Source organism: Molothrus ater, chromosome W, assembly GCF_012460135.2.
Source record: "Molothrus ater isolate BHLD 08-10-18 breed brown headed cowbird chromosome W, BPBGC_Mater_1.1, whole genome shotgun sequence".
Lineage (NCBI taxonomy): Eukaryota > Metazoa > Chordata > Aves > Passeriformes > Icteridae > Molothrus > Molothrus ater.
The window spans coordinates 9,493,950-9,507,209 of record NC_050510.2 but is presented as its reverse complement, the minus strand read 5'-3'; the positions used below and the strand labels follow the sequence as shown (position 1 = coordinate 9,507,209).

The following is a 13,260-nucleotide window of genomic DNA, read 5'->3' as shown; positions in this document are numbered from 1 at the left end:
TCCTGCTGGATTTCTCCTAAAGCCTGGCCAGGGCCCAAGGAGGAACCAAGGGAGTTGTCTTTGATCCTGCACCCCCAAACAAGGCCAGATGTGGCCTTGTCCAGTTTCTTAATTTGGAAAGGTAAATGCATATTTCACCAATGAAAGGTTACATATATTGTATTGCTATTAATACTTCATTGATAAGCAGATGCGTATAACATTTGGTTGGAAGGTTCATCTAGAGGTCAACTTTGGCTCAGGGCCTGTTGTTCAGGTCTTAGTACTTCACAGAGGAGAGAATATATAAAAAAAGGATCATGAGTTAAGGACAGTGAGAGATCACTCACCAAATACTGTTACAGGCAAAATAGGCTGGAATTAGAGATATTAATTGAATTTATTACTAGCAAAATCAGAGCAGAACAATGAGAAGTAAAATAAGACCTTAAAAACACCTCCCCCCCCCCCCCCCCCCCCTTCTCAGGTCTACCTCCTCCTCCCCAGTGGTGCATGGAGACAGAGAGTGGGGGTTACAATCAGTTCATCACATGTTGTTTCTGCTGTTGCTTAGGGAGATGAGCCCTTTCCCTGCTCCAGTGTGGGGTCCCTCCCATGGGAGACAGTTGTCCATGAACTTTTCCAATATGAGTCCATCCTATGGGCAACAGTTCTCCACAAACTGCTGCAATGTGGGTCACTCTTCAGTGGCTGAAATCCTTCAAGTACAGGCTGTTTCAGCACAGGGCTCCCACAGGGTCACAGCCTCTTCTCAGGCATCCACCTGCTCCATCATGGGTCTCCTCCATGGGCTGCAGGTGGGTGTCTGCAACCCTGTAGTCTTCCATGGGCTGCAGAGGGACAGCCCACTTCACCCTGGTTTTCACCATGGGCTGCAGAGGAATCCCAGCTCTGGTACCTGGAGTACCTTCTCCCTCTCTCTTACATGGGGTCATTGGTTGGAGACAGGGATGACACAAACTCTCAGAGATACATGCGACAACAGCATTGGTTTATTATGGAGGCCTGCTTATATAGGGGGTTTGAAACTCCCAGGTTAAAACAGCTGATTGGTTGGACTCTCTCTCCACTCAGATCTCTGGCCAGTGGTGTGCCTGCATCTAAGCTTGAACAGGGTTGGCTGAGGGTCCCCTGTAGAGGTTTGAATCCAACCTATCCAGGGACTTGTTACTGTGACACCCTTCCTTCTCCATTGGCATTGGTGTCGGCAAAGCTGTTCCTCTCACATATTCTCACCCCACTTTCCTCTGCCCACAATTACATCTGCACAATAACTGTTTTTTATCCTTCTTCTTAAATGTGTTATAACAAAAGGCATTACCACCATTTCTGATTGGTCCAGACTTGGATCCAGATGGCATCGGATCTCCTGGACATGGAAGGAAGCTTCTAGCAGCTTCTCTCAGAAGCCACCCCTGTAACCCCCCCACTACCAAAACCTGGCCATAAAAACCCAATACACACTGATGTCCATCAGGACTGAGCTATTGACTACTACCCTCTGGATTCAATCATCCAACCCATTCCTTATCCATTGAACAGTCTCTCCAATTTAAAGGGAAGGATGTTGTGGGGGTCGATGTCAAAGGCTTTACAGGAGTCAAGATAAATGACACCTCTAGCCCTTCCCTTGTTCACTGATGTAGTTACTTCAACATAGAAGGCCACTAGGTTGGTCAGGCAAGACTTGCCCTTGGTGAAATTGTGCTAGCAGTCTCAAATCACCTCCCTGTCCTCAATGTGCCTTAGCAGAGCTTCTAGCAGGATCTGTTCCATTATCTTCTCAGGCATACCAATGAGACTGACAGGTCAGTAGTGCCCAGGGTCCTCCTTTCTACCCTTTTTAAACATGGGTGTAGTGTTTCCCTATTTCCAGTCACCTGACTGCCATGACTTTTCAAATATCATGGAGAATGGCTTGACAGCTACATCAGCTAATTCCCTTGGGACTTTGGGATGCATCTCATCAGGTCTCATGGACTTATGTACAATCAGGTTCCTTGGGTGTTCACAAACTTGTGTTATGACCCACGCCACAAGGCAAGAGTAACCCAGGTTCTTGTTGATAGATCCCTTGGGGTGGATTAGAATAAAATGACACTGAATGATTGGTGCTTGTAAATATATGGATGTAAGGTTTATTTTAGAACAATTTGGTTGCAGTGGAAAGCGGGTATGTAGCCATTTTGATTATTACTATCTATAGTAATATAGCAATATGAAAGCATTAAAATATCACTTAAGAAAATGTATAAGGGAAAAGAAAGAAAGAGAAAGAAAGGATAAGAGCAGAAACATATGTAATATATGATATGTATAAATTCATGCTGAGGCTACAGTAATCTCGCCTGATGAAAATCCTGGCATACCAAAGGAGGGTTCCAGGAAATTCCCTCTGATGAGATTACAGCGATATGCACCAAAATCCTAGCCTGAATATTCATCTCCAGAAATGTTGATTCCAGAGAATTATTCTTCGGACCAAAGCCCACCAATATGCATTCAATATGCATCATCGATAAGATAAATATGTGTCTCCTAGAATGTATATTGCAAGAGATTTTCCTCTAACAAAGTGAATTATTTACCAGTTTCAAGAAACTCTCTGCAAGAGGGACAGCAAGAAAGGAAAAACTACATGAATATGCTAAAAAGATAAGATCAACAATAAGAAAGCAAGAAACCCTCCCTGGCCACCCTCAGAGGTTGGAAATGTATAAAAAAGACTTTGTAAGAGCTGTCTCTTTGTAATGTTCAGAGGAGAGGAGCCATAGTGCCCCCTCCACACTGTTAGCCTGGTTCAGCGCTGATCTGATCTTTGCTTGTGGCCTTTTTAAGATTGTATTTTAATTATAGAATAAATTCTCCTCATTAATCAAATTGGCTAATTCATTTAAAACATATAATCACCAATGAATGTCACAGTGAAACTTGGTTGTTGCAATTAATATGTCCATTGGTCGAAGTGATGGTCGTAGTCTTGTCAAAGTGATGGTCACCATCTTGATCTGTCAGGGTGGACAAAAAAGCCCATGAAACACAAAATACAATGGGTTAATATATGCTCATGCTAGGTGAGAACTCCCAGGTACTTTCCCTGGGGGGCTGGGAGCTTTCAGTCCTGTCTTGGGGTGACTTTATGATATTCTATCCCCTGTTATCTGCTTTATGCCCATATGCCCAGACATGGGTACTGTAACTTTAAGCTAGGTCTAGGGGGGGGGGAAGATGGGGGAATTCTTTCAGTGGTTTGTGTTTAAACACACATCCTCCCCTGTTTTTTCTCAGTAGAGAGAGGGAGTGATTTATTAAAAATATGGATATTGATCTAGTACTGATATCCAACTGTGGCAGACAAAGACTCTCTAACAGTTTAAAGTTAGAAAGTGTATGTTTATTGTGACACTGGGCAGCGTTCGGAATAGCTCCCAAATACACACCGCAATTTGCAGGTGATTACAGAGTCCTTTTATCTATACAAGTATTGAATACCCAAAATACAAATGCATATTCATAACTTTGGTACATCCCATTCCCCGCTTGGTATGGTAATTAGTTCAAAAGCTATTAGGCATGCTTAGTTTGTTCCTTGAAATGGGTCAGTGGTCCCTTTCATGGGGAGGGGTCCCAAAATGAGGAAGTAAATGAAGTCTTCCTCGTTCTGACCTTTCTACCTTTGCAATGCAAATATGACAAATGAACCCTTGGTAGAACTCCCATTCCCCGTCTTCAATTGGTTTCAGAACAGAGGAGGCCTACAATTGTCTTATGTTCCTAAAAGCTATTATTTATCAGTTTCTATATTCTTCATTATAGACCCAGCTAACCAAACATTATGTTGACAAGCAATCAATTATTAGTTAACTACTAACTCTTAACTTCATCAAGGCCTACCCATTTATTTTGATTAACTCCAATAAAGCTTATCTTTAACTAAAACCTCAGATCCTCTAAAATCCCTAAATTTCTTAAAGTTTATGTCTCAGGAGAGTTAATCACTTTGCTTTTAGCTAGCTTCTTTTTTGTTAGCTGAGGTAGAAGTTTTCCCAGGACTTCATACAGCTTATTTGTTGACTTCTGTGGCTTTTTCTGGACCTGTTCAGCTTTGCTCTGGTCCAAGAACAGACCATAGCCGGGAGCCAGTGGGGAGGCCCTGGGATGTCGGGATGTCACATCCTGGCTCTGGACCTCAGGAAGAGCTAAGCCACACCTACAGAAAGAACTCTGAATCCACCAGCTTTCTCCACAGTGAGAAGGTTTTAATAATTAACATTATTCTTTTTTCCCATGCCTGTGTGCACTCTGTGTGTGTTAAATAAACAGGTTTTTTTCACTTTCCTCCAAGAAATTACTTTCATTTGGTGGGGTGACGCAGTGCCAAAACCTGCTTTCTTTAGAGGAGACATTCATTTCAGGATGTTTCCTCCTAACTTGTCTCAAACCGAGACAAGTCCTCTGGTGAAAGGCCTCAGAAATGAGTCTGGACACACTTTGGGAGCCTTTGATGGTTTATGATGTCATCGTTGAGTTACAGACAGCAGAATGAGCAACACATACACCCTAGGTCTCTTCAGAAGGCATTAAGCAAGCTTTATTACAAACTCCCCATATTTAGAAGCAGGATCGTTCACCCAGTGTGGTAGGCATAGGGACAGGCGTTCGGAAGATTTCGGGCTGTGACGGAAAATTACAGGAATCCTTCTACCCCTCTCCCCATAGATAAGGATCACCCTTGGAATGTAGCCAAACGTGTAGCCCCCCTAACCTATGGATGCCAGTAACTTTCCACTCCATACTAACCCTAGAAAGAATAGCCAAACCCCTGTCTGACGTAGAAAAACCCCTTAGTCCATAAATACCCTCGAGACCCCTCAATAAACGCCTTTAACCGTCCACCACATTGGTGTCAGCGTCCGTTATTGGCCACGAGGGATCCCAAGGAGGAGATCGCAGTGCTGGACTCCGATACCAGGTCATCGCGGCCTTCACAAGAAGGCAACATAGTGGTGCCGAAACCCGGGACAAAGAGTCTGGGCGACGGGAGTACTCCTGGCCAGGGGACAGCACTCACAGAGCCAGATAGCGAAGCAGGGGGACGCCCCAGGACCCGCGATTCGTATGGAAGCGATAGCGAAGGTCGTAAGTTTGATACATATGCAATGGGGAATCAAATGTGAGCTCAGGAATTTTAATCTCGCTTTAACGAGACTCCTAGAACTCAGGGTCATTGGTCGACCCATAGATATATTGCACTCTGAGGTGTGGCAGAAATGTACTGTCGCGCTAGCAGAGGACACAAAAGCCACAGGCAGCAGCAAAAGCCTGAAAGCGTGGGGGAAGGCAGAAGCAGCCCTATGCAAAGCATTAGAAGAACGGGAGACGTGGAACGCTGCGCGTTCCCGTCTGTTAATCACGCCACAGCTGGGGGAGGGGGCGATAACGCAAACCCCCCCCGGTGGCGACCCGATTGAAAACGGGGAAACGCGGGGGCCGGGCGCATCCCATCCCTCCCCGAGCCCAGAGCCCCCGGAGCCCCCGGGGGACCCCCTGACCCCTTCGGGGGACCCTCCGGGACCCAGACCACCTCCGAAGCCCCCCGGGGTGCCCGCGGGCTCCCCGCCCATCCCTTCCCCGCCGATAGTCGACTTAGCGCAAGAAGCAGAGAGACGCGCGCAGTCCTTTTGGGAGGGATTGGCGGCAGAAGCCCGAAATATCGAGAAAGCAGGCGCGCGGGCGGGCGGCGGAGGGGATCCGCCGCCCTACCCGTTTGAATATGGCGCGGGTGGCCAGGAGGAGGGGTGCAGCCCATCGGCCCGCGGCGGGAAGAACCCGGAAACGCGGCCAGCCGCGGACGCGCATGCGCGGGAAACCAGCGCTGAGCCCATGCCCAGCCGGGAGCCGTGGATCCCAGCAGACGCGCATGCGTGGGGGCGCGACAGTGGGCGGGCACTCGCTCGGGAACCGTGCCCACTGATGCCACCGTATATGGGAGAGATCCCTCCCTGTGGGAGGCAGGGCGAACCCAGGGGGCGGGAGCGGCACCGCCCCCGAGGGGAGGAGCGGGGCCGAAGCCGAACAAAACGGCAGCAGAAACCGGAAGTTCATTGGCAGTCGACTTCCGACTCTGAAGGGAGCCACAGCTCCCCAGATCGCTCTGCGGAGCCCACCGAGTCCAGCAGCGACTCGGAAGCAGAGAAAGCAGAATCAATGCGGTTTCGGACGAAACCAAATAAAACTTTCAACACAGTCGAGAACCAGCCCCAATACGAACTCACCAATTGGGGTAAAATCAAAATCGAATGCGCGGGATGGGCGCCCGCAGCATCGGTGCATGCCTTCCCGGTGAGAATTACAGGACCCCAGGGGAACCAGCAAAGAACATATACTCCCGTTAATTCCAAAGACGTTCAGACAATAGTAAAAGCTATTTCAGAAAGAGGAATTAACTCAGGGGTGGTCTCCACTCTCGTGGACGGTCTTTTTAGCAATGATGATTTACTCCCTTTTGATATAGTGCAAATAAGCCGTATGCTTTTTGAGAGGGAGGGGACGTGCGGGATTCAGCCCCCTCCCGCTATGGATGCGGGACGGCCCATCTATGCCAACCCATAGTGGAGCAGGGGATCTTCATACCCTATGCTCCCACAGGCAAAAGCACACAGAAAGGGAGAAACATGACCTACCCCAAACCCTTGCCCACAAGGGTCACCGACGTCCCGACTGGCAATGAGGAAGCCTTCCAGATAGGCCGCTCAGCCAGGTCAGGCTCGGACCCAATCCTTCGCATGTTAGAAGCTACCTTTCTATCCCTGAATGAATCTAACCCTAACCTAACTGACTCCTGCTGGCTTTGCTACGATGTTAAACCCCCCTTTTATGAAGGAGTCGCTTTAGATACCCCCTTCAGCTATTCCACAGCCGATGCCCCTCGCCAGTGCAGATGGGACACACCCCGCAAAGGAATTACCCTGAGTCAAGTCACAGGTCAGGGCAGATGCTTTGTCAATGCAACCCTAGCTAAGCGGAAAGGCGACGTCTGCACCGAAGTAGTTGAGCCTGACAGGAAGAATAATAAGTGGGTAGTCCCATCCGCATCTGGGATGTGGGTTTGCCAGAGATCTGGAGTGAGTCCCTGCGTGTTTCTTGCCAAATTCGCTAACTCTAACAACTTTTGTGTTCAAGTTCTGATCATCCCTAGGATCCTGTACCACTCAGACGAAGAGGTGTACCACCTTTTCGAAGAAAACAGCCGGCTCCACAAGAGAGAAACACTAACAGGTATAACTATCGCAATGCTGCTCAGCCTAGGGGCGGCTGGAACGGCAACAGGTGTCTCAGCCCTAGCAACTCAACACCAAGGACTGTCCCAGCTGCAGATGACCATCGACGAGGACCTGCAGAGGATCGAGAAATCCATTTCCTTTCTAGAAAAGTCAGTCTCCTCGCTCTCAGAAGTGGTCCTGCAGAACAGGAGAGGACTGGATCTCCTGTTCATGCAACAAGGAGGCCTGTGTGCCACCTTGAAAGAGGAATGTTGTTTCTACGCTGACCACACAGGAGTCGTTAGAGACTCCATGGCAGAACTCCGAAACAGACCGGCTCAGAGACAGAAAGACAGGGAAGCCCAACAGGGCTGGTTCGAATCCTGGTTCAATCGATCACCATGGCTAACCACCCTAATTTCTACCCTAATAGGTCCATTGGCAATGCTGCTTTTAGCTATTACCTTCGGGCCATGCCTGCTGAACAAGCTAGTCTCATTCGCTCAGGCCCGCCTAGAACGGGCTAGCATCCTGTTCGTGGGACAGCAACAATTACTGTGAATTCAACAGGGAACACTGCCAGTCGCGAGAGACTTGCCTGGCAGAAACTTACTCAGGTTTCCCAAGACCCTTTTCCCTAGTCAGATCTCAACCTCCTACCTCATTTCAGTGCCTACGTATAGGACTACCTCGTTCATTTGTGAAAGGGGGGGGAAGTGTAGTAGGCATAGGGACAGGCGTTCGGAAGATTTCGGGCTGTGACGGAAAATTACAGGAATCCTTCTACCCCTCTCCCCATAGATAAGGATCACCCTTGGAATGTAGCCAAACGTGTAGCCCCCCTAACCTATGGATGCCAGTAACTTTCCACTCCATACTAACCCTAGAAAGAATAGCCAAACCCCTGTCTGACGTAGAAAAACCCCTTAGTCCATAAATACCCTCGAGACCCCTCAATAAACGCCTTTAACCGTCCACCACATTGGTGTCAGCGTCCGTTATTGGCCACGAGGGATCCCAAGGAGGAGATCGCAGTGCTGGACTCCGATACCAGGTCATCGCGGCCTTCACAAGAAGGCAACAACCCAGAACCTGGTTGGTCCTTAAAACAACACCTTTCACACCATAGGTTGATTAGGAACAACACGTTCTTGTACATCTCTTTCCATAAACATCACATACGCGCATTCCACATGTTCACAAACAGTAGGTGCACAGACCGAGATAAGAATTGTTTTAATTCTTTCTCATAGTTCTCACAGCTTTCCCAGAACAATGCCTGGGAAACCTATCTGTTTGGCTCTCTGACCAACTTGTCACATCCACATTATGACACCTTCTAAGACATGACAGCTGCCTCTCACCTCTGTGCAGTTCTGCCCCATCAGAAGGGATGAATACCCTTAGGCCTATGTTTAAATTTCCCATGTGAATGTGACCTTCCCCAGGGGCTGGGGGGGATTTTACAATTTAGCCAGTTTTTGTAAGGGAGGACAGTTGTCATGGTAAAAAGCACCATCCTATCTCTGCAGGGTCTGCCTCATCTAGTTTGTAGCTTCCATGGTAGGTGTTCCTCTCTGTTTTATGCAGACCAGAGGCTGTGCCACCACACATCCAAACACACCTCCTTCCCCTAAGGGAGTGCAAACCTAGCCTCAGAAAAGCACCCTGCTGCCTCTACAAAGGGCTGATTGTTTTGAGTCATTAGCCATCAACATTTCAGTCTCTCACAACCTGATCTTCAATTACAGTGGGAAGCACTTTCTTCCTCCAGTCCCCATTTTTCGGTCAATCCACTTGAGAGGTGTGGGAAGAGTGGCTGCAATTGAAGGCTGAGGCAAAAAAGTTGTTGAGTACCTCAGTCTTCTCCTCATCTGTTGTTAACAGTTTGCCAGTATTGTTTATCAGGCTTTGTTTATTTCAGCCTCATTGTAACTTCAAATATTCCATGTCCATAGGAAACATTTAGGGGCATGGTTTAGTGGTGGACTTAGCAGTGCTGGGTTAATGGTTGGATTCAATGATCTTAGAGGCCTTTTCTAATCTTAATGATTCTATGATTCTATGAAGTGGAAAGAGAAATTAATTTGTCTGCAGGATGGCTAAGAAGACCTGCCCATGTGTATTTTCATTATACTGCATGAGGATGTTTCTATGGATTTAGAAAACTAATTTATCTTCTTGGTGGGAGAAAATCATATTTGCCTAAAATAAAAAGATTGCTTTCCATCATCGATCATGAGAATTTCATATATTTCTCATGTTTTGTTTCTTGATGAAGACATGTTAACCTGCAGATGCCTGGAGGTTAAAGTCATAGTCCATAAACCCCTTTGAGGAGACCAAAAAAAGGGGAGCAATATGGCTTTGTTTGGAGTATCTGGTGTCTAAATTGATTGTACTGGGAATGGCTGTGAAGTGAAACTATCTGTGATGTGCACTGAGGATGTGCATCCTGCTCATTGGGAAAAGATTCCTCACTTTATAGGGAGATTGAGGTCTGGGACTTCATTAAGAAACAGTCGCATTTTTGAGTTTTTAGTACCTTGGTTATTATTAATAATATTTTAAAATTATAGAAATTATACAATGGGGAGTATATGGAAGCCACCTTCACCTGCATGTTTCACCAGAGTGGGACTATTTGTGCTGAAATACTTCAATAATCTGAATATGTTCAAGATTAATAATCTGAAAATACATAAGAAATGGGCAGGGGGAATTGATAATATGGGATTCCCTATTTGTGATGCATTTACGTTTCTATCCTATTTAAGTCTGAGTTGTTTGATTTCTTGAATGGTCTTGAATTGTAAAATCCGATCCGCTTTACTTCTTCCCCTGTAAAGGGTAGAGAGGGCAGCCCTCTTTCTGCAGGGAGGATATGTGAGGGCTGATGACTGTAAAGAGGCCTTGAAGGATGAGTGTAAGATCTTCACCTTAGTGTTGGTAGAATGTGTACCAGAATAACCATGTGAACCCATTTGCTAGTGTTATAAATGATCAAATCGTGAGCCAAAATTATAAAAAATTTCTAAAAGATTTATTAATTTGTCTGCAAGACTGAAGTTGGGTCTTCGAAACCACCACAGCCAAAGAGACAGCGTCGAGCCCGGGATCGGCGCCGGATGAACGCGAATCTGACCTCCCGAGTGTCAGAGTCACCCCAGTTCACGCTCGCGGCTTTGTGCAGTGAGGTTTTATACAGTTTATTCTGCCCGAGGCAAAGATGACCGAATTTTCTTTGTGTCTCTTCACATGCATCACTGTTGCTTTCCATGTGCAGAGGTGGACAAAAGCCTCGTCCAGGTGTGCCATTGGTGTCAATTGGCTCTGGAGGAGCCGTGTATTCAGATGTATCAGGGTGGCTCCCTGACTATCTTGATAGATGCAATCGGCAAGGCGATAATCGCTTTCGGGTGGCTCCCGACAACTCGGGAAACCGACAATCATCGTCCTGGAAGCTTCTATTCTTATGTTTCGGCTTGGATTGTTATCTTAACAAGGTCCGGGAACTACTTGAATCTGAATAAGACAGCTGCTCCCGGCCGGGGTGGCCAAAAGACATGGTTTGGATTTCACAATATTTTTAAACCATACATTAATAGCATGAATTATCCCTACCATATATTATGCTAGTGTGCATGGCAGGGGTGGCACAGTGCATGGTTCCAATGTTCCCTGCCTGTTTTTAGAGCAAGGAGAAGTCATGACACCATAACTCCTTGAAGAAACAGGATGACTTTCCCCATCCTTATTGGCGACAACAGGCTCTGATAGCTGCTGGGAAAGAGTATCTCCATCCTTAGAGATATTCAAAAGCCATATGGATGTGGTCTTAGGCACCTGATTTGACTAGGTGACCTTTAAAGGTCCCTTCCAACCCAAACTATTCTATATTAGGTGATCCTGCTTGAGCAAGAGGGCTGGACAAAATGAGCTTCAGAGGTTCCTTCCCACCTCAATGGGTCTGTGACTCTGAAGCTGTGTCTTTATGACTGGAATGGCACTGCACCCACTGGACCTTAGTGGGTTTGAAGATTATGGATAGAGGGGCAGAAGTCAGAGCTGAGCCTATAAATTATCTGCTCTGTGTTGTCCGCAGCCTTGTGTCCTCAAGGCTGTAACTCTCACTTCTTGCCTTCATTGGTGCACTTTTGCAGTGGGCAAGGGGACTCTGCATTGCAGTGAGCATGGATTCATATAGGAGCGGAGGAGCCCATATGCAGAGCTGGAACACTTAAACAGCTGGCAGTAGGAGAGGCTGTGCCAGGCAGTGTTGTGGTTTGGATAGCACTTTGTGCCTTCTGGCAAGTAACTGCCTTTCCCTCCCTCCTAGAATGGCAACAAGGACAGCTCCCTTGACATGCTGGGCACGGACATCTGGGCTGCCAACACTTTTGACTCCTTCAGGTAAGTCAGTTTTAAAATGCTTTAAGAGAGAGATGGACTGTGGCATCTCAGCCTTTGCCTGCATATCCACCCTGCTAGTACCCAAGCACCAGTGAGTACTCTGCCAGTACTTGCATCACTGCTCCTCCTCCCCTCCATCCCAATTTAACCTGCAGCACTAAGCACAGTCAATCTACTTAAAGTGTCCTATGTGCTTTGGAGAAGCTTCTGAATGGATTTGCAGTCCAAACATCTGAAAGTGATACTGATTCAATTACTTGTAATCATCCAAGAGCTGCACAGGCAAGACTTGAGGCAGTTTTGAGCTACTGCTCCAGGTTTTTACACTTCTATTAAATGGAGGTGTGATTATGTGTTGGCTTTGCAGCTACTGGAAAGAGCTCTTCAATTCATGCTTCAACATGGAGAAAGCAGTGAGATATGTTTTCTGTCCAGTTTTATGCATATCTCTCTCTGTGCCTGGAGCACTGCAAGAATCTGTGGGGGTTGAGTTCCCACCTAGCACTTCCTCCAGGCCATTGGCGCAGGTTGTGCAGGACCAGAGAGAATATCTCCATTGCATGGACCAGACCACTACCTGTTGCAATACCCCCTTTATATAGAGAGCAAGTATAGCTTGCAAGGTGCGTGCTGGATCACGCTGCATCATTTTACAAAACTAGGGGTTTAAATCAAGCAACAGGAGCTCAGCATCTCAAAAAAAAAAAAAAAAAAGAGAAAAAAATTAAAAGAAAGGAGACAGAAGTATGAACAGAAGTATGAAGGTTAGAGGCCTCCATCCATGCGTTCTGCAGCAGGGAGTGGTGCTTTGTGAAATACCAGCTTTCCTTGCCTGTAGGCTCCTATGTGCCCTCTGCTCTTCAGCTCAGTGGTATTTAGTTAGTAGTGAACTTTCTTTCTTTGTTTTTTCCCGTTTTTCTTTCCTAGTGGTGCGACATGGGACTTGCAGCCTGAAAAACTAGATTTCACCCAATTTCACAAGAAGCTGCAAAACAACTCCAAACACCTGTTGCCTCAAAAAGACAGAGAAGGGTGAGTGCTGTGCATGCAACACCATGCTGAGAGGGACCGATTTGATTTTTGTTATAGATGAGTAATGAGATGGTTGGCTCTCACAACTAAGGGGTGAACATTATATGTATGTTAAGAGAAGTTTTGTAGATGTATAGGTATGTTACTGTAATATGTCCTCCCCCCCCCATTGTTATCATGGGATCGTCTTGGTAGTCAGGGCATTTGGGAGGGTTGACTTGTTACTATATTAATACCTGACCTCCAATCAAGGTAGAAGAAAGTGAACTCCACCACTGGACAGCAAGGAAGGTGTTGACTGACAGGACTCTAGGAGGGGCTAGAGATATAAAAGGGGGAGAATCCATTTTGAAGACGAGCCACGTGGCTGGTAGTCACGGGGGGCAGGGGAGCTCCCAGCATTGCAATTTTTCCTTAGTCCTTTTGTTGTATTTTTGTTAAGGTTTAATAAACCTTTAAAATTTTAAAAGTGAGTGGTCATTTCTCACAATTTTTATTTATGCCTCAACATATGTTATACATGAGGTGAAAAATTACTATAGGGGCTGTGCAC

At 46.6% G+C, this 13,260-nt stretch overlaps 1 protein-coding gene across 5 annotated transcripts in view; it reads left to right on the top strand.

The window, feature by feature from the left end:
- LOC118701491 (CBP80/20-dependent translation initiation factor-like) overlaps positions 1-13,260 on the top strand; it is a 442,809-nt gene that overhangs the window by 116,303 nt on the left and 313,246 nt on the right. For all 5 annotated transcript variants that reach the window (XM_036406131.2, XM_036406130.2, XM_036406129.2 and 2 more), the window contains 2 exons: positions 11,602-11,675; positions 12,603-12,707. In XM_036406131.2, coding sequence (XP_036262024.1) covers positions 11,602-11,675; positions 12,603-12,707 — 179 coding nt within the window. The remainder of the gene's footprint in view (positions 1-11,601; positions 11,676-12,602; positions 12,708-13,260) is intronic.